Source organism: Sceloporus occidentalis, unplaced genomic scaffold, assembly GCF_023333645.1.
Source record: "Sceloporus occidentalis isolate IW3139 unplaced genomic scaffold, rSceOcc1.0.p SCAF_104, whole genome shotgun sequence".
In the NCBI taxonomy this organism is placed as follows: Eukaryota; Metazoa; Chordata; class Lepidosauria; order Squamata; family Phrynosomatidae; genus Sceloporus; species Sceloporus occidentalis.
Genome location: NW_028317084.1, coordinates 679,981 through 705,945, shown reverse-complemented (window position 1 = coordinate 705,945; position 25,965 = coordinate 679,981). Strand labels below are relative to the sequence as shown.

At 40.1% G+C, this 25,965-nt stretch overlaps 1 protein-coding gene across 2 annotated transcripts in view; it reads left to right on the top strand.

The window, feature by feature from the left end:
• LOC149283424 (volume-regulated anion channel subunit LRRC8B-like) overlaps window positions 1-13,636 on the top strand; it is a 35,900-nt gene extending 22,264 nt beyond the window's left edge. For both annotated transcript variants that reach the window (XM_089497539.1, XM_089497541.1), the window contains exons 3-6: window positions 4,146-4,248; window positions 5,130-7,289; window positions 9,508-12,158; window positions 12,395-13,636. In XM_089497539.1, the coding sequence (XP_089353665.1) occupies window positions 5,154-7,289; window positions 9,508-9,780 (2,409 nt within the window). In that variant the 5' untranslated portion in view covers window positions 4,146-4,248; window positions 5,130-5,153 and the 3' untranslated portion in view covers window positions 9,781-12,158; window positions 12,395-13,636. The remainder of the gene's footprint in view (window positions 1-4,145; window positions 4,249-5,129; window positions 7,290-9,507; window positions 12,159-12,394) is intronic.
• The last annotated feature ends 12,329 nt before the right edge of the window (window positions 13,637-25,965 follow it).

The following is a 25,965-nucleotide window of genomic DNA, read 5'->3' as shown; positions in this document are numbered from 1 at the left end:
AGAACTCCCTGGGAGACAATTTTGAATACCCATTCCTAAACTGCAAATTCCAGGATTCCACAGGTTGCATTATGGCCATTAAAGTGAAATCCCACACAAAACAGTATTCTGGAATACTGTTTGCCAGTGGAAACCAGAGGTACATTTAAAGAGATTTCTAATAAAATAATAAAAAAAACTCTGCCTCTATTTCTAATGCACCAGAAGCATTGAATTTTGTTTCTTTAGTGAATAATAATGTTAGTAATGATCAGCTGGGAATTTTGGTAGACTTATATCATTAAGAACGGTTGGGTAACGGGTCTCCAAATCCAGAATTTATACATGAAAATTCTTATTTAATGGCCTCCATCTATAATATTCCCCTGTTTAACTCAAGTCCAAGCCCAGGACAACAGACTCAATCTTCAGATAAGGATACAGAAAACTAAAGGCAGAGTGAGAAATCTTTGGAAATGTGTATGAATGTCTTTAGGACACAATGCTTTCTTGTAGCTCAAATTAAGGAGATAGTTTTCCAGAGCTTAAATTGCCTAAAGAAGGAATTCTCTAGCCTCGAGACCAATATTCAGGTCTTTATTAGTTTAACTGAGATAGGGATTTTGCCAACAGTTCTTGCTCCAGTACAGTCTAATCAACTTAATCAAGAACTTATTTTGTTCAGCAGTTAATGAGATTTGGGGGATCACATAGAAGAATTCTTGCTGGATTGGGCAAGACAGGGCATGGCCTTGCCAAGCAGGACAGCTATAGGAGAACTGCAGTTCTTGAAATTGATATCCCTAAAATTCCTCATCCTACCTTTTCTGATTCTCACCCCTGGTGTTCACTTGCATCCCTTAGTTTAAAATGTTGAAGAGATGGTGTGAGTGCCACGAGACTCAGTGGGACAAGAAAGGAGAGGCCCCCAGTTTTAAAAAAATAAATAAATTTAATTTCTTATTCTTTTTAAATTTTCCTTAAAAACATCACGTCTTGCCAAATTATAACCTTAACCACATGAAATTATGTGCATGTAAATACATTTAGGCTGTGCATATGATATTGTAACTGAAAGGTATAATTTTAATCATGTTAGTTGTTTATGTCACAGCTATTACCATTACATTCAGTGATATATGGGAACCGTGATTTATGAGTAACATCAGTACAAAAAATATTGCTAATGGTTCTGTATGGTGTGTTATGGGAGGAGGTCAATGGGGGTGGGGGGATGACACCATGAGTTACTGCACTGGGTGACATCAACCCTAGTGACTCCATTTTTCTGGAGCATTGTACAATTTTTTCATCCTTGCTCCCTAACTTTACAAATAATCATGTGTTCTTTAAATGGGGTAAGCATTTCTTGTTGTTGTTAACTACCTTTGCATCAATTTTGACCAATGGCGACCTTATGGATGAGACATTTCCAGGCCCCCTGTCCTCTACTGCTCTGCCCAGCTCCTGCAAACTCATATTCGTGGTCTCTTTAATTAAGTCCATCCATCTAGCATGTAGCCTTCCTCTCTTTCTACTTCCCTCCACCTTTCCCAACACTATTCCAACAATTCATGCCTTCTCATGACTGGATGGCCATCTGTCGGGGATGCTTTGATTTAGATTTCTTGCATGGCAGGGGTTTGAACTGGATGGCCCTTGAGGTCTCTTCCAACTCTGTGATTCTATGACTGTCTAAATCTTGTCATATTGGCTTCTAGGGATATTCAGATGACGTTCGGGGTTAGCCCAAACAGAAGGTAGAAAAAACTCAGCAAAAGCAGGTTGTTTTTCATTGTTAATGAGAATCAGCGCAACATTAACTCAAACAGAAAGTAGAAAAACCCCGCTCCTTTTAACTTTTGGAAAATCCCGAAAGTAAAAAGGGGCAGGTTTTGTCTAATTTCTGTTCAAGTTAGTATCACATTAACCCTGTTGTGTGTGAAAAACTATTCAGGTTTTTGCAGGGTTTTTTCTGGTTTTTAAAATCCATTTCTGCCCAGGATTTTTGCAGTTTGCCCCGTGTGGTAAACTCCATTGTTTAAGTCATCTTGTAAATAAAGTTCTATTTTCATTTTAACAAATGCTTGTCTGCAGTTTGAGTGTATATCCACACTACTAATGTAAAGCATTTTAAAACAAAGTCTAGAGAAATTTTTAAAAGGGTCAGTAACAAATTGGTGGCAGCAAGGGGATAGAAAAACTATTGTGGGTTGCCACAATAGGAAAATAGTTGGGTTAGTGGGACTCATCTTGACAGTGAATTTTGTTAAAAATAATTTCACCAATATGGATGGGAGCAAATGTAGAAAGGTTCTTGCATTCATGAGCAATCCAGTGTTCTGTTACATTAGTCATGGCTTAATACAGTTACCTCTGGCAATTTTAGACTTCTAGCAGTCCTCAATGAAGCAAACCTAATCATGTTTTTGATTTGATTTAACATTAGTCACTGATGATGTGTTCATCTCTGTTTTTTCTTGTTGCTTAGTTCCTCAGCCTCTGACAACACAATAGACTAATGACAATCTAGGGCTTCTGGACATGAAATGACTGTGCCTTTCTTCTATGTTTATAGAACACAGGATGAGGCTGCTAAGAAATTAATAGGTTTCTGTTTTATTTAACTGTCTAGACATTATCGAATGTGGCAGAACAGAATTGTGGCCTTTTTGCAGGAGAGAAGCTAAAAGACTGAATTTAACCTGATTCTTATTGGTGTTTCCAAATATCAAGAATGTTATTTCTTTGGGCCTATATCTAGTTGTTAGTCTCAGGTAGACCCATTGAATCAATGGGAATCTTAAAGTCAACTTCTGATTACTTATTGGATATATTCTAGTTGGGTCTAACAGTTGGATTAGACCTTATTTCTTCAAGCATTTTCTGCTTTTTTTCCACATTTAGCACCCAAGGCAGCTTCCGACAAATTGTTTAAAAACAAAACAAAACAAAACAAATACAATGTAATACAGAATGAAGAACTGATAAAGTCCTTCCAACAAAATATAACAATAAAATGTAGCAGTAGCTCACCAAAATTTCTGCAACCCATCAGAGAAAGAGTGGTATTTAAGCTATCTAAATAAAAATAAAATTTAAGCATGGAAAAAGTATATGAATTATCAGGATTGAAGAAAAAATATTAATAGTAGAATATGTATACTGTGTACCAATTGTTTTTCTTTGTATTTTAAATAATAATAATAAGAACAAGAACAACTAAATAAAAAGATATTTGTCCAAGGAGAGTCTTTATTGAAGGGACTAGGCTTACTCCTGGGGGGGAAAAGTGTATGAAGAGCATTAATTAATAGGAGACTGGCCCATTAGATTTTAGAATATGTGGTAACACCTCTTCTGTCTTTCCATGTAGGTATATCCTCTGTTTTCAAGTTGGGGTAGTGTTACTTATGCAAGTGTTTAATCATCAGTCAAGCAATGTACCTAATTTGGTTTATGCTACTTCTGCCTATAAATTAATTGCAAATGAACTGCCTACAGCTAAACATCTAAATACATGTAAAATCACAAAAGAGAGTACATTCGTTTGATGTAACAGCATACTAAATAGAATGAGATTAAAGTCAGTGATACAGTATTTCCTGAATTGCTGAAATGAACATATCTCCTATACTCTGAAGCAGGATTTGATTCAGTGTGTTTAGATTCTTTGTACTTCTTGGTTTTAGTTCTTCCCCTACCCCTACTGTACAGATAAATTGGCTGGGGTGGGGGAATGTTTGTGTGTGATACTTATGCTAATAATTTGCTCTTTGGAGAGAGTGGCTTGCCCTTCTTTCAGCTGTGCCCTTCTTTCAGCCCAGTTTGTTTGGCATTACAGTTGGTCCTCTGTTTTCATAGGGGATCCTTTCTGGAACCCCACGAAAATGGCAACTCACCAGTATTCAAGCCCCATAGGTTTGAATGGGACACGTGGGGTGTGTACCGCTCCATGAATATTGAAGACTGCAGATCTCAAGTCTGTGAGAAAGGAGGGGTGACTGTATATCCATGAATAACATTATTAATAGATTGTATGAAGTTATATGCTCTTAAATCTGAAATGCTCTTTACAAAAAGTTTTCCACCCCAAATCTCAGAAATTCTGATGTGTGATGTCATATTTGCAACCTCAGATTGAATCTTTGTGTTTCTACATTCAGGATGAAGACACTTGTGAAGATGGCATGCCCAAGAAATTTTAAAAGGTGCAGACCACCTGATTGAAGATGGTGGTTCTGTGATTTACCCCATTTGATTAGTAATGTAAGTGCAATTATTGTTTCCAATGTTTTAGATGCTTGTTTACATCAGAGGTCTGGTAATCAATATTGAATTTACACGCTTCAGAAGTAATTTTAAACTGTTCTTGGAAGTTAATTCTCTGGGAACATACAGGATTATAGAAAAGGGCTTCTGTATATTGGAATCACTTTTAAACACCCTCTAAGTGGGAAAGAGTGCCAGCATATATACTGGTTTGAGTACTAAGCTAGGAACTTGGGAGACCAGGGTTCAAATCCGTGCTTGGTCATGGAAACCCACTGGCTGACTGTAGGCCAGTCATACTCTCTCAGCTTCAGAGGAAAGCAAAGGCAACCCCCTCTAAACAAATTTTGCCAAGAGAGCCCTAGGGATAGGTTCACCTCAGGGTCGCCATAAATCAGAATTGACTTCAAGGCATACAACAAGAACAACAAAGTGGGGAAAGGATGATGTCAAGGAATGAAGTAATAGAACACTTGTCAATTCTGTTTCCTTGCAGTTTAGAGGAGATAATACAATGTTAGATGTGAGGAGTGTGAGAGTGTGTTTGACAGAGTTAAATTTGTTTTTTCTCATCTGTTGCTGAAACTTGTTATTCATTCAGTTCAACTTGTCAAATTGGCCATAAATTTAACTGGTGCCTATCAACTACTGTTGAATATACTGAGTATATTATTGACTGTATGTATGGTCTGACTCCTTGTGCCCCTTCACTATTGAGTGAACAACAATATTTCAAAGTTTTCTGTTATGTCTGAAGTCTTAAGAAATAATATATTTATTACTTAATGAAATGGGCATTCTGCCTTTGATCATCTGAATATGGACAGTGTCCAACTAAGTATTCATTTTCTTTCTTGTGTTTTTCTTTTCTTTTCCAGTTGCTACTGTCCCATAAACAAGTCATGATTACATTAACTGAACTCAGATGTTTAGCAGATGCTCAATCTTCATACCACATCTTGAAACCATGGTGGGATGTCTTCTGCTATTACCTCACCATGATAATGCTGCTTGTTGCTGTCCTTGCTGGGGCCCTCCAGCTCACTCAAACTAGATTATTATGTTGTCTTCCTTGCAAGCTCGAGTTTGACAATCATTGTGCAGTGCCTTGGGATCTGGTGAAAAGCAACATTAATGTATCCTTCAGCTCTGCAATTCCTGTAACACGCCCTCTAAGAATCCAGAATTACCTTCATCGACAGCAGTATTCCTACATTGATGCCGTGTGTTATGAGAGAGAACTTCACTGGTTTGCTAAATTTTTTCCATACTTAGTGCTTCTCCATACTTTCATTTTTGCAGCTTGCAGTAATTTTTGGCTTTACTATCCCAGCACAAGTTCTAGGCTAGAGCATTTTGTAGCCATTCTTCACAAATGTTTTGATTCTCCCTGGACTACCCGTGCCCTGTCAGAAACAGTTGCTGAACAATCTGTGAGGACTCTGCCACTCTCCAAATCTAAAAAATTTATCTCCTCCCCAAGCAATTTAACAGAATTGGACAGCAAGCGGCAGTCTGTGTCCTATTCGCAAACTGGACTGGAAACAGCTGGAAGAGAGAGCTCCTCAAACGTTCTAGACAGAAAAGAAGGAGAACAAGCAAAATCAATATTTGAAAAAGTGAAAAGATTCAGAGTGCATGTTGAACAGAAGGATGTAATTTATCGAGTGTACCTGAAACAGATTGTGGTCAAAGTCATTGTGTTTATATTAATAATGATTTATGTTCCCTATTATTTAACTTTTATTACACTAGAAATTGACTGTATCGTTGATATTCAAGTCTTTACTGGCTATAAGAGATACCAGTGTGTCTATTCATTAGCTGAAATTTTTAAAGTGCTAGCATCATTTTATGTTATTCTGGTGATCTTGTATGGTCTGACATGCACTTACAGTCTGTTATGGATGGTGAGAAGTTCACTTAAACAATATTCTTTTGAGAAGTTGAGGGAACAAAGTAATTACAGCGATATCCCGGATGTAAAAAATGACTTTGCATTTATTCTTCATCTAGCTGACCAGTATGATCCCCTGTATTCTAAGCGGTTCTCAATATTTCTTTCTGAAGTGAGTGAAAATAAGTTGAAACAAATTAGTTTAAACAATGAATGGTCTTTGGAAAAACTGAAAAGCAAATTGATACGAAATTCCCAAGAGAAAATGGAACTCCAGCTTTTTATGCTTAGTGGTCTTCCAGATGATGTCTTTGAACTTACAGAGATAGAAGTTCTAACCCTAGAACTTATTTCTGAGGTTAAACTTCCTTCATCTGTAAATCAACTATCCAGTCTCAAGGAACTGAATGTTTACCATTCATTATTAACTGTTGAATTCCCAGCACTGAACTTTCTAGAAGAGAATCTTAAAATCCTACGTCTGAAATCAGCTGACCTGGGAAAGATTCCACGCTGGGTCTTCTATTTAAGAAACCTACAGGAATTGTATTTGACTGGATGTTATGTGCTAGAACCCCAGAATGGTTTCTATAATGAGGGCTTTCAGGATCTTGTGAATCTAAAAACAATTTACTTAAAGAGCAACCTTTCCCGCATACCTCAGGTGGTTACAGACCAGCTGCCTTCACTACAGACGTTATCTATTGATAATGAGGGGAGGAAACTGCTAGTTTTAACCAACTTGAAGAAACTGCTAAACCTGAGAACCTTGGAGTTGATCAGCTGTGACTTGGAGCGCATTCCACATTCTATCTTCAGCCTGAACCATTTGCGAGAACTCGATTTGAAAGAAAACAATCTCAGAACAGTCGAAGAAATCATTAGCTTCCAACACCTTGAGAATCTTTCTTGCCTGAAACTGTGGCACAACAACATCTCATACATCCCAGTACAAATTGGAACCTTAGCAAACCTGGAGCAACTCTACTTAAATCACAATAACATTAAAAAAATTCCACCACAGCTCTTTCTTTGCAAAAAGTTACATTATTTGGATCTTAGTTATAACAAACTGACTTCTATTCCTGATGAAATCCAGTATTTAACAAATCTTCAGTACTTTGCTGTAACAAAGAATCATGTAAGTAGAAGCAGACTATTGGTTTAAAATGAACGTTGGAAAGCTGTTTGTTCCATATGTGTGCTTCTTTTGCTATCCATGTATCCATTGTTGCCTGAGACCTGGTTGTATTCCCCCAAACAAAATGGATCTGAGAAAGCTGATTTTTGTTCCATCTGTCATACTCATTTAATCATCTAGTGAGTTTTATTTAGTCACTGGTTTAAGGACCTTAACTTCACAGCCAATAATACCAATGGAAAGGAAAACATAACCATTGCTACATGAGCCATAGAGATTTTGTATAAAGGGCTGGCACTTGATCAACAGCATTTACAGTTTGTCACATTCTGTTTAAAAGCAATGTGTCTAGTGAAGATCTAGCAGTACCCTGTTTGATGATAAAATAGATAAAGCATTGTTCTTGGAAGGATCTGGGCTCAGCATTGTTTGAGGACTCATTAGGCAGTCTCATTTAAATCTATTGCCTGGGGTGCTTCATATTTTATGGCACTTGTGTAGGGACAAATGTTTAACTAAGCATGTTGCCAGTTCTTACAGCTTGTTCTGATTTGCTAACATGGGCATAATAGTAATATTGCCACCAACTATTGTATTGTAAAGGACTCCATGCATGACTTGTACATATCAAATACTAGCCTGTAATCAGCCTTTTCAAAGAGCAAACTATTATATCTGTTTCCAGCCATAAATTATAGAAGCCAGTATTGCAGAAAGAATTAAAATTTCTACTTCTATACTGGTCTGTTAGGGTGAGGAAGATGCAACAAACATTACTGCTAGATCTGCTCTCCATTGGGAGCACATAAAATATTCAAAAAGTTAGAGAATGGGTTTCACATAAAGCTTTCTAGTATAACGGATAATGAAAGAAGGAAGTGAAGATAAAAAGACTACTGTTCTATCATAAATATTACGGTCCTAAGATGGTGGATTAATGGGATCTAATGAAAAAATTGGGATCTTTCTGTTGATAGACCTCCTTCCATCAATGGACCTGGAACAGGGCAATTGGTCATCCTTCCTGCAACCTGCTATGTTCTTCAGTCCTCAAGAGCAGGTTTCAGGCAACATAGAAAGCTGCATGAGTGATAGAAGGGCAAGGAAGCCCCCATCATGTTGATGGATTTCTACCATTCAAAAGATCATAGCTGAGATTTTGCATCATCAGAGATAGTTACAGTGATGGAGCTGCATTATCATAACTATATATCTGGACTCACCCTCCCAAAATCTACTCTGTAAGCCTGGCACCTCTACAAATGGAGGATTTGAAAGTTCTGGGAGTGGAGTAGTGAGCAAACAAGCCTCTAGCACTCTCCAAGCAGTGGGACTATCAGAATGGCTGCCATGAAGTCCCTTACTACTGGGAGCGGGCTGGAAGCTTTTTTGCTCATCACTCTGCTCTCCAGAACTTTGGAAAACCCTCCATTTGTAGAGATGTCAGGCTTGTACAGTAGGTTTTGGAAGGGCCAGGGCCAGGGCCAAAGACATGATGATGCAAGACCTCAGCCATAATCGTTTGTATTTTCTACACAAAAGTGGCTATTGCTTCTTTATCCACTGTCTCTGCAGAGGTGCCAGCCAATATTAATTTTTGCATAAACAACAAAACAAAACAGCTCTCTCAAGTAGTTATTGGAAGAGAGTAGAAGTAAAGGAAAACATGGTAGCTCTGTGTGATGCTCTTTCACTGGTGAAGAGAAACCATGCTCATATTTGAGTGAGAAAATAGATTTTTATATTATGAGTTATTAATGAAGTAAATGTTTTAACTTTTTATTTGCCTTTCCCCTTCTTTAATTTGGTTCAAGCTGGTGTTTGAAGGAGGAGACCCATGTGAATAGTGTTACATATCCATGACAAATTTGATTGGGCTTGTAGCAAACTGCTGATACCATGTCATTTTTTAAAATAAATTGGAGATCAGCAATTAAAAAGAATCTTGGGAATCACCCATTAATTGTAAAAACATTGAGTAAAATGTCACATGGAGTATCTGTACAACCTTCCTATATTTATAAAGGAATACATGCAGGGTGAATAGAAAAGGCCCTAATAGACATTTTAAAAAAAAGTTTATTTGTATCATTCATACTACATCGGCATGGTTTAGGTACTTTCTGCCAAGGAAAACATGCACTGGTAGTTTTTCCGTTTACAAATGCATTAATGACTTTCCAGTTTAATATCTTTTTTTTCTGTTTGTCTCTCTTAGATTGAGGTACTTCCGGATGAATTGTTTCAGTGCAAAAAGCTGCAGTATCTCCTCCTTGGATATAACAGCCTGATGCATTTGTCTCCTCAAGTTGGTGAACTCTCGAACCTTCTTCAGCTGGAGCTCAAAGGAAACTACCTGGAATCACTTCCTGCTGAGCTAGAGGAATGTAATGCTCTGAAACGGAGTTGCCTAATTGTAGAAGAATGCTTGTTAAATACACTTCCCCTTCGAGTGACAGACCTTGTTCAGATATGCTTGGACAAAGTCTGAGTGAGTGAGTGAGTGAGTGAGTGAGTGAGTGAGTGAGTGAGTGAGTGAGTGGTCCTGACTGCATAGGCAGAATCCTCTGGAACATTTTAGGTCATAGCTGTAAAGGAAGGTATAGATTGAAAGAAGGGAAATGCAAGTTTGCAGCTATGTGTAGTTTGTTTCAGGTCTTCAGCTCTCTACTCAAGGTTCTGTTGATAAGAAATTCCCATTTAAGTCTTAAAACAAAGAAAAGCCCATGCATGCCAAGAATATGCATGCATCTCATGAAAAAAATTGAAATGTAATTGACTGCAATGTTAATAGTATTTTCATTACTTTGGAGTGGCTGGAGATAGAAGGACATTATTATTTGAGTCTTGTAAGGGTTACCTCTCCATGCCACTCTTCTTGAAGCAGCAGTTCTTAAATACTGTTTATAAGGGCCAAAAATTATAGCTTCTTTAATGTTTTTACTATGGGCATATTGCTGGGGTGGATTGGAATAGGGGTTATCAGTAAAGGTTGTCCTGCATAAAGCACCACTTTTTTTTCTTACACTAGGAAATAATTTCAGAATTAAATATCTTCATTTATTTATGAAACAGTTCATCAGGAGATAGTACACACACACACACACATGAGGGAAATTCCACTGAGAAGCTCCTGGGCTTTGTCCAGAATTATCCCCACTAAATGCCATCTGGACTAATTTATTTTACATCACATTAAAATAGAGATAATGGAATCAATTGTCTGTACATAGTGGAATACAACTGGACCTGATTTTAAGATTAAATCTAAGTCTTGGAGAACTATGCAAGGTTTTACATTCAACATGATAGGTGTCACCTAATTTGTGTTATGCTTATTATGTGTGCATGTGCTTGCCTACACAAATGTAGCTTTCTAATGCTTGCCTCTAATCTTGGGCAGCAGTAGAACTTTAATGTGATATAGGGCATTTTTTTTGTGTTTTTGTATTACCCAGTTTTTCAGTCCTTCCCTAACTGGAGTACTGGTATCCTCCTGGGAGAGGATTTCAAAGGTGTATATTAAGTTATATAAACCAGTAAGGGGGAAACGACAGTTAAGCACTTGCAAATATTGTGGAGTATTTTTAGAAAAAGAAAAATAGATAATGTTAAGAACTGGACTTAGATGTTCCTATACGTTTGTCAAATATTCATTAGGAGATGTCTTTAAAAAGTTGATATCAAATCATGTTACACCAACCTTAATTGTCACGTAATTGTCGCTAATGAAAATAAAATGCAAATATAGTTTTGCGTCCTCACCCACATTCTGGGATCACCACCCTCAGTGTAGGTTAGTGCAAAGGATGCTCCTGCTAAAAGAGAAAAGGAAAGTGATTTTTTACCATTCTTCCCTCCCTCAGGCCCCTATATGTTTCAAGAACAGTGTGGAACAGTGTGAGGTGTAGAGCAAAGGCTATGGAGGGAAGGGGGGAAAATGGCAGAAAATCTACTTCTCTTCCAGTAGGAGCTTCTGCTGGATCGGAGGCCCTTCAATGGATGGAAGCATCTCTTCAGTTCATAGAGGGGGGAAATAAGACCCATCCTATAAGGGTTGTGAGGAGGGAGTGTTATTTTTTTGTACCTGTTTCAGTTTTTTGCCTCCTGATACAAAAGCGTAAGAACATAGTAGCATGTATTCAAAGAAGGTGTACCAGATATGTTTATGTGATGTATTCAGGTGTTCTGCTGACTATTTTTACCCCTGTTTTGTGAGATCAGATTGAGTGAAGTACTAGAAGGATGTGTGAGAAACTGATACTGCTTTTTTGTATTTTTTTCCCTTTAAAAATATCTCCATGACGCCACAAAACCAAGGTGTTTCAGAAAATCCCAACATGTTGATGTTTGTCCAACACAAATAATCACATTCCAAAGACCTATAGCTCTCAGGGAACAGAAAACACAATTGTTTTCATGGATCTAATGCAGTGCTAATTCTCCCAGCTTTTTTAAAAGATACAATTTATTTTTATGTTGAGGCACAGTTCAGTCCATGAGCTGAGCAATATCCTAGATTACCTTTATGTTAGTAGTGATTCAGATCAAGTACGCTTTATGATATCGTCTCAAACATATGTTTTTATTCCACTGCATACCTTGGGACAAGTGCAGCCTGTGTGTTTTGGAATCTGCCCTGGGAGAGTGCAGTGAGAATAACTCTTACACTGCTTTTTCTCGGGCAAAAAACTGCAGACCTAGAACAATCAGTTGTTGCATTGCTGTTGTTGTTGTGTCTGCACCAGGGAACAATTAGCTTGTAGACTTGCATATTACCACTTTTGCACACCATGAAATTAGCTGCAATGTCCTCAGTTTTTCCTTTACTTTAATTTTTTTCCCCAGCTTCACTTTCAATTTACTGAGGCCTGTTACAGACTGCCAAAATAAAGCTGCTTCGGGTCTCTTTGGAGGTATGCTATTTAAATGATGCATGGGTCCTAAGAGGCCGGAGGTCGCGCCAAAGCCACACTCCATTCCTAAGCACTGGAGTGCAGCTTTGGTGCAGCTTCCAGATTCTTAGGGTGCATGCATCATTTAAACAGCATACCTCCAAAGAGACCCAAAGCAGCTTTATTTTGGCAGTCTGTAACAGGCCTGAGTTTATGACTTGTGCCTGTGAACAGTCATCTCACAAATGGATGGCATTAATCTTGATGTAAAGTTACACTGAAACAGAATAGTTCATATTCCTGTGGTCCAGACTCTGGGAATAATTACAGCACTGAGTTTTAAGACTTTAGAGGTTTAACTTGTTTTGTGCTTCAGAAATTAATGAAAGTCGAAATTAAGAAAATAAAAGCTCTTTGCTAGTGTGGATTTTTTTAAATAAAGGTAGGCATTATGGAGAAAAAAAACACAATTGTGATTCTTTTTAAAATGTTCTTATAGAATTTACTATGATTCTGACATACCGTAACTCTGAAAATAATGTTAGCTTTTTAAAAGTGATTTTTATTTTTAAAAAATAGTGTTGATTTCACCTAGAATGGTTTTGATTTCTTTAACATTCCCTCTCTCCAGATTTTTATCTCTAATGTTTTGAAATGTGTAGTAGCAACAACAACAACAAAGCTTCTCTGCTGCCTTCATAAAGGATCTATGAGAACAGGAAAGTACTTTTAAAGAAAGCAGAAATAAACTTCATTCAACAGGATGAAGATCTCTTTTAAAGGTTATGGCCATGATTTGCAGGCATGAGTGCATGACAATTTGTGCAGATAGCTCTGAGTTAGATAACATGAGTGTAAAAGGCTATTCTTTTAAAATGGGGTATAAATCACATTGACTTTTTAATTTAAATTTGTTGCAAAACATTTTTTTCACAAAAGGCAGAAAGTCTTAAAGGCTGGCAATTCTGGCCTTAATGCATGCCACAGTGTGCCTTTTTGGTTTTCTTTCTGTATCCTGACCTCATCCAGATGGCGGAGCTGAACTATGAGTATTTTTGAAAACTTGTTCTGTTTCCTATCTCCACCCTCAATATTTTGTATTGGAATGAAGAGAATTTCAGAGAATCAATTGCTAAACCCATCTTCATAATTATATGACATGCTATGGTAAACCTAAAATCGTATTTGTATATAGCACTTATTTTATACACAATGCTTTTCAGTTTGTTTCAGTATTATAATACTACTCAGTTGGGAGTGCAGGTTGGGGAGAGAGTCTTTTAAATATGGTCTTGCAGATATTGGCAACTTATGTCAGATATTGAATAAAGTTCTGTTAACTTGTCTATGCTTAATCCTACTTATATCTCACTTGGTTTTTTTGCTTGTTTTTTCACTTGGTGTGGTCATTTAACCCTGCAGTTAACATTTAAAAATTCAAAACATCACCTAGTCACAGATAAGCATTTTAAAGCTCATTAATTTTCTTTGGAGAAAGTTAAACACATACCTACCTCTCTCCCATTAAAATCAAATTTAAAGTGCTTAAATTTGACCAAATTGTACGTTTAACTCTGTATCTGAAGCTTGGAAAATATTGATTTTTGTAAAATGTATAATCAACGAAATAATTAGTAAGTAGAATATAGCTAAACATCATCACGAATGGTAGTTTGACTAGACACTACAGACATCCAAAGTTGTTTTAAAACAGGCTACTGTAGTAGTTTTGTACTATAACAACATGCACTACTTTTGCTTTCTATCTGATTCCTCCAGGTATTTTAGTTGCAGGATTTTGTGTATTGCACACAAAACTTGGAATTAAAGATGTTGCTGGATTGCATCTTTGAATTCCAGATTTTGTGTGTAAAATTTTTCAACAGGTTCATTTAATTTTTTCCTCTTCTGTTTTCTGGATTGCTCGATCTCCAAAACCTTGCTATTTTTTCAAAAAACCTTCTTGGGAAAGGAGAAAAGCATTAAACCTCCTCCTTCCCTGACTATGAAATTAGGAAAAGAACTGAACAAATAGAATTATGACATTCACCATGACCAAATTGTGATACAAGTATACTGCAGTTAACGAAAGGAAATTTGTTAAATAATGCTTTGGTACCCAAAAACTTACGTTAAGACATTTTGACTATTATCTATATTTTGATCAGAAAAATAAGCAAGCTCTTATTTCAAGAGCCCCGTATGAAAAATTGAAAATCCCAGAATTACGCAAGCATGGAAAACAGTATTTGAAACCAACTCATTTGCACTGAAATTCTGGACTTCAGCCAGCTGCAATAATATTTGTTCTAGATTATGTGAAAGTAATTTTATTTTGTAAAATAGTGTAAACTGTGCAGCTCTGTTTGTGCTAAAAATTCAGTGAAATATGTCAGAAGTATAACCCATGTTGAGGGATGATGGGGGTTGCAGTTCTTACCATCAGGAAGCTTCCCCTAACATTTGTTTGGAATTTCCTTTCATGTTGAATAAAAAAGACAGTCTGGTGATCAATAACCATAATGTTAACTCCATCCACTCTGAAGTTTCACATGGTTTCTTTTGTGAAATGTAGCCCTATGTCAGCCTCCTCAATTAAGCCGTCCTTCTAAATTCAAACCACCAGGGGTCCCAGTTTTTGTGCTTTGCATCTGTTTTCCTTTGGGTTTTCTGGTTTTGGTTTTCTGAAGAACTTTTAAGGCAAAGGGTAGGCCAGACCGTACATAAAATGCACTCTCACGCCACTCAAATATCACAGGGAAACCTGAAACAGAACAACTTGTTTGTCTCAGATCTAGATGAGGTTGTTAAAATCTCTGAGAATGACACGTTCCTCATTCCTATTAAAGCTGCTGCAACCTAAACCTAATACAATACAATCTCATGTGTCCCCTTCCCCCATCACACATATACACACCAATGGTAATATTCCTCTAGTGCACTCCATTCTGCTAATGCACAGGTGACCAGGAGGACCTGCAGGACTCCGATGACGTGCATTAGCCGAAAAGCTGAGGAGGCATCCTCTGCAGTGACAACCTGGTGGGGGAATGGGGATGTCCACCTCCACAGCCAGTGGTCTCCATAACTGGTCATCCCGGGCATGGGATGATGAGGCAACCAGCAAAGAGAGCCAGGGCAAACAAGCATTAGGTGATGTCAGCTATGAGTTGCTTTGCATTGCAAGGGCTGTTGTGCAGGGTACACCCTCTCCCAAAAATAACAACTAGTGCACCGCAATGCATGTACTCACTGATGCTATGGGTTGTTGGGCATGAGGTAGAATGCACTGGTGCACACATTCTGCTACTAACTGGATGCTGCCATCCCAGGCTGGGCATACTCATGAGACTACAGAAAACATTCAGGGGTAGCTGTGTTGGCCATTTAACAAAAGCAAACAAAAATCCATCAGTGATAGCTTTATTAGCCAACCAAAATGCATAATATACTTGTTGCAAGCTTTCGAAGCTCCATGGGCTTCTTCGTCAAGCAAGATGTTACAAACCAAACAGGAGGGGGAAAACAATTGGAGATATTAGAGGCCTGCATGTTGTTTCAGTGCTTAGTAAAGATGTTATGATGGGGAGGATATCTTTTACAGGCAGGCTCCTCCTCCTCCTGGCTATGTGGAAATAGGGAGATTTTAAAAGTCCAGGAAATTTAAACTCCATTTGGATTCAACAGGGACTCTTCTTTTGCAATCCAATATGTCTCCCTTCCAGTGGGGTCACAGGCCTCTTTGTAGGCAGAGGACAATGGATTCCTCAAGAAGTCTCCATGTTTTTGCATCAGGAACATTTTGTTGGTGTAAAGGTAAAACATGCAAATTCAGTCCAAATTTAAGAAGAAAAAAACTGTAAAGGTAACATTTACAGGCATTGGTAGTCAAAAGGAAACCATGGGGATAGAAGTGGGCATGTATAGGAGGAGGAGGAGGTTTGTACAGGATTAGCATTAGGGTTAAGGTTATGGCTGAACAGGTGCAGGTTGTTCCTCCATGATGACAACCCTCTGCTCCAGTCAGCAAGCTGCAAGGAATGATCAAGGGAAGTGGGTGGTTAGCAGACAGGTATGGATCCAACCACCAGGAATCACGGGCAAGGTCCCTGTTTTCCCCATGTAGTCCCTCTACTGACTGCACAAAGGCACTGCCCCGTCATGTCCTCACCTGACCTCTTGTTCTGTCCTGCCCTGCAAGGCAATGAGGAAGGCAAGCAGGGATGGCAGGCGGTCCCCTCCTTTTGGCGCCACTCCCTGTGCCAAGGCTGGGTCCAGCACCAGTGTAGTCACCTGGTGTGAGGGAGGGGGGAATCAGTCATCTGTCAGGTTACCATGGTGCTATAGGAGGAGACTCATTTATTTTACATTCATTTATTTCATTGGTATGCCACATTTCTCCCAGAAGGGACCCAAAGCAGCTCACAGATAAAAACATTTCATCATCATCATCACCATCATCGAACTGGAAGAGACCACAAGGGCCTTCCAGTCCAATCCCCTGCTATGCAGGAAATCAAAATCAAAGAACCCCCAAGAGATGGTTATCCAGCCTCTGTTTAAAAACCTCCAAAGAAGTAGGAGTATAATAATAACAACAATAACATTTAAAGCAATTAAAATAATTAATAACAATATCAAATTATATTAAAATAGAGTTGGCCCTCTATGTGTTTAGACTTGGGTCCCCTCTCCGAGATATCTCATTATGTATGCATATGCAAATATGGTATTCCACAATCCAAAAAAGTAAAAATAAAATTTGAAATCCAAAACACCTCTGATCTTAAGCATTTTGGATAACGGAGAATCAGTCTGTACCTCCAGTGGTTCCCAAACATTGGTCCTTCAGGTAGTTTGGACTTCACCTCCAAGAAGCATTAGAAAGAACTTTTTGACAGTAAGAGCTGTTCAATAGTGGAATAAGCTGCCTCTGAGAATGATGGAGTTTCTTCTTTGGAGTTTTTAAACAGAGGCTGGATGGCCATCTGTCAGGGGTGCTTTGATTATGTGTTCCTCCATGGCAGAGGGTTAGAATGGATGACCTTTGGGGGTATCTTTCACCTCTATAATTCTAAGCCTCAGCCAAAAGCCAAGAAATCTGGAGGACCACGTTTAGGAACCACTGGGGAGTAATTTCTGATTTCTCCCCGAGCTCTCACTAGAAGCCAACAATATTAACCTGAGGCTGTCATACTTTGGACATATCATGTGGTGACATGATTTAGGAGATTACCTCATGCCACTTCTGTGTCAGGAGGGACATGGAACCAGGCAGTAGTTAGCCCATATGCAACCCAGGCTTCTCCAGGCTTCTCGCACAGCTTTTCATAGATGAATGTATGAAAAGTTGTGGGAGAAGCCCAGATTGCATACGGATTGTATATGGGCTGTCTACTGCCCTGCAACAGGGCAGAGCAATAGGGTCAGTTCTCGAGTTTTAGATCCCGCATTCCTCCCAGTGCAGAAATGGCATGCAGTAATCTCCTTAGTGGAAAGGACAACATATTTGGCAGGGCCTGCTTCCCCCATCCCTAGTGTTACCTACAATAAACATGTGGAGAGGTTATGGATGTCCCCCCACCCCTGAGATCCTGCACTATTGCTGACAGATCCTGTGCAACAAGATGGCTCACAAGTCATGACACCAGTGCATCATGCCTTGCCTTGTTCCAAAGGGCACAATGGAGGCAAATACATACATCCTCCATCACACTCCCAAGTCCCCTCCCCTGGCTCTTGGTTTCATGGGACTTCCACACCAGACAAATGCAATCTGTATGCCAACACCATCACCATGAGCTCTGGCATCAGCAAAAAAGAGGTGAAAATGGGAGGCTTGAAAGCTGCTACCAGACTTTCACACGCACAAACATATACACACGAAATCAAACTTTGTCCTTCTTCAGGACTGCTTATTCAGAGATTTGCCTAGTGACCCAGAAGAATGAAGCAATCCTGAGAATTCAGATTGTGTCCTAAGGATGGAGACCCTATTAAAGGTTGATCCCATATACATAAACAAGCTAAAACTCCATGGTTTGTAAACAGTCTGCTGTGATTAATTTGAAAGCCAATGACTTTCAAATGACCTGAGAACTTAGGAAGTGAAATATTGTTTCTAACCTTTATTTGCAGTGTAGCTAAATGAACACCGATAAAGGTGAAACATAGAAATCCAGGGTCCTATATTGGTGGAGGTTTATTGCCAGTGCTATTTGAAAGAAAGCCCTCTGGGCACAGAAAAAAATGAGCCTGGGGTGGAGTAGGGTGAGAGGGTTAATAAATATTTATTTAATGGTGGGAGGGTTAATAAATATCTAAAGTATATCTTTCTTGCCCCATACCATTATGCCTAAGCATAAATGATTTGCCTTGCCATTAGTTGGAAACAACTTGAAGGCACACAATAATAAGAAAATCAAATATCCATAGAAATCTTTGCATTGCTTCCTCAAATAAAATTTCTGCCTCTCAATGAAATTTTGACTCCCCAAATGTGTAGCATTGCAGAGAGTGCAACGCTGCAAATGGTTCACACCAAGCAGTTTTACATTTCACATTCCCTTGATAACCTTGTTATCTTTGGTGACATTGCCTGCCCTGTTCCTTTGGGTGCCTGAAGTGAATTTCTACATGCTCAACTGAATTCTCAGTTACGGAAATGCTATAAATGTGGAGCCCAAAGGAAAATTTCATGGGAGAGGAGAACTGGAGCAGGATAAGAGAGCTGTCAACAAGGCCTCTGCTAAAATGCAGACCTTGTCAAATGTCCCACAGTCCAGACCCCTGTGGCTGGTCCTATCTACTGTAGCTCCAGTGAAACAATGCCGCTTCAGAAAGAAGAATGTAGGCTGCTGGCTTACATACAGCAGTAGCAAACTGTGGTCTTTAAATACTCTGTCCTGTCCAGCACTAAAAAAAAAAGTCTGAAAATGGAATATGTACAAAAAGAGAAGGGGGGGGGGAATGTTCCCATTTTCCTGAACTCTGGCTGAACTGGTTTTCTCACGTTCCGTTTTGTGTGTCAGGCTACATCATTAACGTTCCTTAGTTTATCCTGAGAACTGTGTGCATTGGTACGGCAGGGGAGTTTCAGCAGTTGAATAAATACAGCGTTGGGATCCCCCCCCCCCATTTTACATAAGAGCAACTAAACTCTTTTGGCATGCAACTGGGATAAAGAAGAGGCATCATGTCAGAAGGTTACTCTGGACAGCCACACTTGGTCTGCTTGTCCAAAGCAGTTAGGTGTACTGGGCATGGGAGAGTGACTGAGGGAAGGAAAGAAGGAAAATGAATGAGATAATTATAGGGAAAATTGGATTGGGCCACTGCTAACAATTCCCTGATAGAAATGCTCAGTGGTATCCTGTCACAGAAAGAAGATGAGGAAGAAGGTTTAATCCACCCCGCAGCACTATGACCACAGTCTAAATTAAACTCTCTCCTTGGCTCCAGAGTTTCTTCCTAACTCACAAAATATTTCAGGAGAGTCAGTTGATCTGATCTGACACATCAGCTCTAGTTTGGCCCTGAATTTAATAGGGAGTCAAAGTGATGAGGTGGTTTGAGTATTGGGATAAGGCTCTGGGAGACCAGAGTTTAAATCCTCTTCAGTCATGGAAACCCACCAGATGACCTTGGGTAAGTCACACTCCTGTCAGTTTTGGAGGAAGTCATGAGCAAACCCGCAACAGAATAGTTATAAGTCAGAGTCCACTTAAGTCACATAATGACAACAATGCAACATACTTCTAGCTTCAGATGAGGAGCATATATTATATAAACAGTGGTTCTGTCTGACTGTCTCTTTCCCTCCAGAGAATCCCACTGAAACCAATGATGCAAAGACAAATTTGTCCCAATAATTTTAATGAGATGTCAGCATCCCAAACTTTCTTCGCATTGCAGCCACCATGCCTTCTAGCTCAGAATAATGTATGATTAAAATATATTGTTGAGAGATCACCTAATACAGAGAGCTGCAGCCAGAGTGTTATCTGGGGCAGGTTACACAGACAACAGCTCCATTGGTTGCCCATTTGTATCTGGCCACAATTCAAAGTGCTGGTTATGACCTAGAAAGCTTTAGATGGCTCAGGCCCAGGCTGTTTGGTAGACTAAATATCAGCCTGAGAGTCAGTATTGCATAGTAGTTTGAGTGTTAGACTAGGACTCTGGAGACCAGGATTCGAATCCCCATGGAACTCACTGTGACTTTGGGCAGGTCACACTCTCTCAGCTTCATAGGATGGCAATTGCAACCCCTGCTCTGAAGAAACTTGCCAAGAAAACCCCATGTTAGGTTCATTTTAGGGTTGCCATAAACTGGAAATGACTTCACGGCACACAACAATAACAACATATCAGCTGGTTTTTAAAACGGATAGCTTTTTGAACTGTTTTTATTGTTTTCATCTTATTTTATTTTTTATAGAATAGTTTTAAATAGGTTTAATATTGTCAATAGTTTGATTCTATTTTAATGTGTACTTTCTGTATGTTGTTAAGTACTGTTTTTAATATCATCATCATCATCATCATCATCATCATCACCATCATCATCGACTGTGATAAATAACTCACACTTCTATGGTCCCTAGATGAATATCCCACCAGGTCACAGAGTACTGTGGATCTCCTTCTCCACCTGCAAAAAGGGAAATCATGGACAACAGAAAAAGATTCACTTTCTGATTATAGTTCTGCTTTAATATTTGAAGGGATGTCATATTGAGGATGCAGCACACTCCCTTGAAGAGTGGTGGAGTCTCCTTCTTTGGAGGTCTTTAAACGGAGGCTGGATGGCCATCTATCAAGAGTGCTTTGATTGTGTCTTTCTGCATGGCAAGGAGTTGGCCTGGATGGTCCTTGGAGTCTCTTTCAACTCTATGGATTTTATCATACTGGGGGGGGGGGGGGGAACCGGGGAAAGCTGGTATTTAAAAGGTATTTTCCTGGCAAAGTCATGAGAATGCTGTGAACATTTTCAAACACCATCACGATTAGAGAGGACTTATCTCAGGAAGGAACAGGAATGCTCCAGCAACAAAACATTAACAGTTTCTATGATTCTGTGTATCATTCTTCCGTAGGGTTGCCATACCTGAGGACCTCCAAACCGGGGAAAATGTAGGACAAAGTTTAAAAATGTAGGACTTTTTTTTCCTTTTTTAAAATTTCCTGGCCAGGAAATTAAAAAAAAAAGGTCCTACATTTTTAAACCTTGTCCTCCTTCCCGGCTTGGGAGGAAGCCTCGGCCTCCTCTCAGGCCGGGAAGGGGTGCGGCCTCCTCCTCCTCTCAGGCCCCGGCAAGACCTGGGGCCTGGGAGGGAGCGTCTCAGTGGCTGGAGCTCCGACCGCAGAGAGCGCTCCTAGGCCTCAGCGGCGCGCGCGGGGGCGGAGGTGGCCGTGGGTGGTGCCATCCCAGTTTTGGTGCCAAACTGGACCAGGACCGGGTCGGCACTGCCCAAAGCAGTATTGTCCCGCCTACAGGCGGGATATGGCATCCCTACTCTTCCGTAATTTCTTCACTAATGAAACCCCAACAACTAAGATGATAAATAGTGGAAATATCCTCTAAGAGATGATTCCAAGAGAGATTTTTTGAGTTACTTTCCCTTCCCTAAAGATTCCCTTCCCTAAAGAAGGGGGGAATCCAGGGCCAGACCTAACACTAGGCAACAATTGTTGAGTAAAGGGAAATGCTGTTAAGAAAAGTGTCATTGCCCCTTTCCCTCAGTCCCTTGAACCAACTTGAGGTCTGAATATGTGATGGAGGATGGTATCCGACTTCCAGTACTGAAGTGAGATATAGCTATCAGTTTGTTTCCATATGAGGAAGGCAAAGAACCATGTTGTCCTTTGCTTCAGGCAGCAAAATGTCTCGTGCCAAGCCAAGGAAAAACAACCCAGCTCTGATATTGGCTTTACTTCCCTCCCAATGGAAGCATTGAGATGGGGGGATATTTTTGGCTGTTAAAGGATTCTCTTTGTCCTGCTTGACACAGCTTGGGATTTGACAAAGATTTCTTCCACTGGAACAGGTAGAATTTCTGTGTAATGATGATCAGTACATCTCAAGTACAAATAACTAAAGACGCAGGAATGCCTCCCTCCTCCCACACTTCAAAATCACGTTATCTATGAATCCGCATCACTGAATAAGGAATGCTTTCTCTAGTTTAGTAGTAAAACTTGCAACATGTCGATTATGAATAATATAGAGGAGGCCAAAGGAAGATTGATCATTTTGGCCATCATCTAGAATCACTGATATATACAGAGAACTTTGAAGCAAAGATGTACTGCTAAGGCAATATTTACATGAGACTTTGAAACATGGGATTTCTTCTATGAAAGGAGATTACTTCTTTCTAAGCTTTAAATCTGTTTAAGATTATGAGGATTAACATTTTTATTTTGTATAGTGGTGAACCTCCCTATTTATCACACCAGGAACACCATCTCCAACTTGATGAATTACAGGAGCTGAAATGGGAGGTGATAAATGAAAGGCAAAAGAAGAAAGTGCAAAGGCAGGCTTGTTGCTGAACATAAAGAAAACCAAAATAATGACTATAGAGTATCTATACAAGTTCAATTTATATAATGAGGAAACTGGAATAGTTACAGAGTTGTCTTGCCTTGGATCAAACATTAGTAAAAACAGAGATTGCAGTCAAGAAAGAAGAGGAAGACTAGTAATGGGAAGGGCAGCCATGAAAGAACTAAAGTGTAAAGATATACAACTGAGTCCTATAGTTAGAATTATCAACGTCAGTGTATTCCCTGTCACCATGTATGGATGTGAGAGCTGGACAGTAAAAAAAGTGGACAAGAAAAAAATAAATTCATTTGAGATGTAGTGCTGGAAAAGAGTGGACAGCCCAAAAGATGAACAAATGCATCCTTAATCAGAGCAAGGATCTCCCTGGATAGATGATCAAATTGAGGATGTTGTACTTTGGCCACATCATGAGAAGGCATGACTCATTAGAAAAGGCAATCATAGAATCATAGAATCATAGAATCGTAGAGTTGGAAGAGACCACAAGGGCCATCCAGTCCAACCCCATTCTGCCTTGCAGGAACTCTCAGTCAAAGCATCCCCGACAGATGGCCATCCAGCCTCTGCTTAAAGACCTCCAAGGAAGGAGACTCCACTACACTCCAAGGAAGGAGTTTGTTCCACTGTCCAACAGCCCTTACTGTCAGGAAGTTCCTCCTAATATTGAGGTGGAATCTCTTTTCCTGGAGCTTGCATCCATTGCTCTGGGTCCTAGTCTCTGGAGCAGCAGCAAACAAGCTTGCTCCCTCCTCAATATGACATCCCTTCAAGTATTGAAACAGGGCTATCATATCACCTCTTAACCTTCTCTTCTCCAGGCTAAACATCCCCAGCTCCCTAAATCATTCTTCATAGGACATGGTTTCCAGGCCTTTCACCATTTTAGTTGCCCTCCTTTGGACATGCTCCAGTTTCTCAACATCCTTTTTGAATTGTGATGCCCAGAACTGGACACAATATTCCAGGTGGGGCCTGACCAAAGAAGAATACAGTGGTACTATTACTTCCCTTGATCTAGCCACTATACTTCTATTGATGCAGCCTAAAATTGCATTGGCCTTTTTAGCTGCCGCATCGCACTGTTGACTCATGTTCAACTTGTGCTCTACTTGGACTCCCAGATCCCTTTCACATGTAGTCTTGTTTAGCCATGTGTCTCCCATCCTATATCTGTGCATTTCATTTTTCTGCCCTAAGTGCAGTACCTTACATTTCTCCATGTTGAATTTCATTTTGTTAGCTTTGGCCCAGCTTTCTAGTTTATTCAGGTCATTTTGAATTTTGATCCTGTCCTCTGGAGTATTAGCTATTCCTTCTAACTTGGTATCATCTGCAAATGCTAAGAAAGGTAGGCGGCAACAGAAAAAGATGAAGACTGCATGCCTGACGGCTAGACTCAATGAGGCAGGTCACGGGTCTGAATTTGCAGGACCTAAGTGGAGGACAAGGGATTTGGGGGACTCATCCACAGAGTCACCATGAGTCAGGGCTGATTGAAGGACAGTTAGCAACAAAATGAAGGACCTGTACAGCTTAATATTTATTTCAAGATCATGGACGTGAGTACATTTTAATATGGAGAAGGCATAGTGTAGTGGTTTGATCATTTTACTATGGAGTATGTCACACGGGAGGGAAGCGCCCAAATCCCGTGGATAAATGGGGTTTAAACCCAGGAATAATCCTGCAAGAGCGGGATTGCTTTGAGATGATGTCGCTCGACTTGGGCATTAACATGACATGCAGAAACTCACAAAATTGCATCGTTTTTAACTTCAGGGAAATCCTGAAGTTAAAAAGTGGTGCAATTTTGGGGCTTTCTCCACAGGTTAATGTCAAAATTGCCCGATATGTCTGAAAACAATCCCGATCTTGTGGGATATTCACAGGATTTAAACTCCATTTATTCAGTTGATATGGCTGAGCATGGACTCGAACCTTGGTCTGCCAGTTGTCTAAATCCAGCGCTCATACCACCCAGCCTCTCTTTAGCTTGTATTTAGACAATGTACCCAGGAGTAGCCCTGTTGCCTCTACAGCAAAGTACACTAACATCCAAAATCCACAAAACAATGATACCTTTATTGGACCCACTAAAATGCAGAAAATATATGTTGCAAGCTTTTGAAGCTCCCTTGGTTTCTTCATCAGGCAATGATGAAGAATACTATTGAAGAGCACAGCATGCAATGAAGGCATGTGTTAGTGGGGCCAGATGTGTGCAGTCACCAGAGGTCATCCTCCTTTCCCAGGACCTGTCCTCCATTTCAACCTTCAGTCCAGGAGGAATTCCAAAATGTCCTCCATTCTGAGCATGACAAGTAGCATGACTTTACACTGATAAGTGTCCATAGGTTTTATTTGGTCATGTCCTGCATTTTTCAATGTCCTCCATTTTGCAGTGCCTTGTCTTCCTTTGGGGTTGGGACATCCTGGTCCCTGTGGATGTGTGTCATTTCCATGAAGTGAGGAGGCAGAGGAGGATGAAGAGGAGAGGAGAGGAGAGAGAGGAAGAGAAAGAGAGGAGGAAAAGGAAGAGGAGAGGAGGAAGAGGAGAGGAAGAGATGGAAGAGGAGAGGAGGAAGAGAAGGAAGATGAGGAAAAGGAAGAGGAGAGAAGAGAAGGAGGAAGAGGAGAGGAAGAGAAGAGGAGGAAGAGAAGGAGGAAAAGGAGAGGAGGAAGAGAAGGAAGAGGAGAGGAGGAAGAGAAGGAAGAGGAGAGGAAGAAGAGAAGGAAGAGGAGAGGAGGAAGAGAAGGATGCGAGGAGGAAAGGAGAGGAAGAGAAGGAATAAGTGAGGAGGGAGAGGAATGGAGGAAAAGAAAGAGGTGAGAGAGGAAGAGAAGGAAGATGAGGAAAAGGAAGAAGAGAGGAGGAAGAGGAGGAGGAAAGTCGGAAGAGAAGAGGAAGAGATGGAAGAGGAGAGGAGGAAGAGGAGAGAAGAGAGAGGAAGAGAAAGAGAGGAGGAAAAGGAAGAAGAGAGGAGGAAGAGGAGGAGGAGGAGGAGGAGGAGGGGAAGGAGAGGAAGAGGAGGAGAGGAAGCGCCTTGAGGGGAGGGAAGGAGGGAAGAGTCCCTTGGCTGGAGAAGAGCCCAGACCCCTCCTTCCCCAGCCCTTTCGGCGTGGCCTCCTTGGAGCGGGAAGCCAGAGGGAGGTCTCTCTGCTGCGTGGAGGAGCAGGGCGTGGCCTCCGGAGGAGGAGGAGGAGCAGG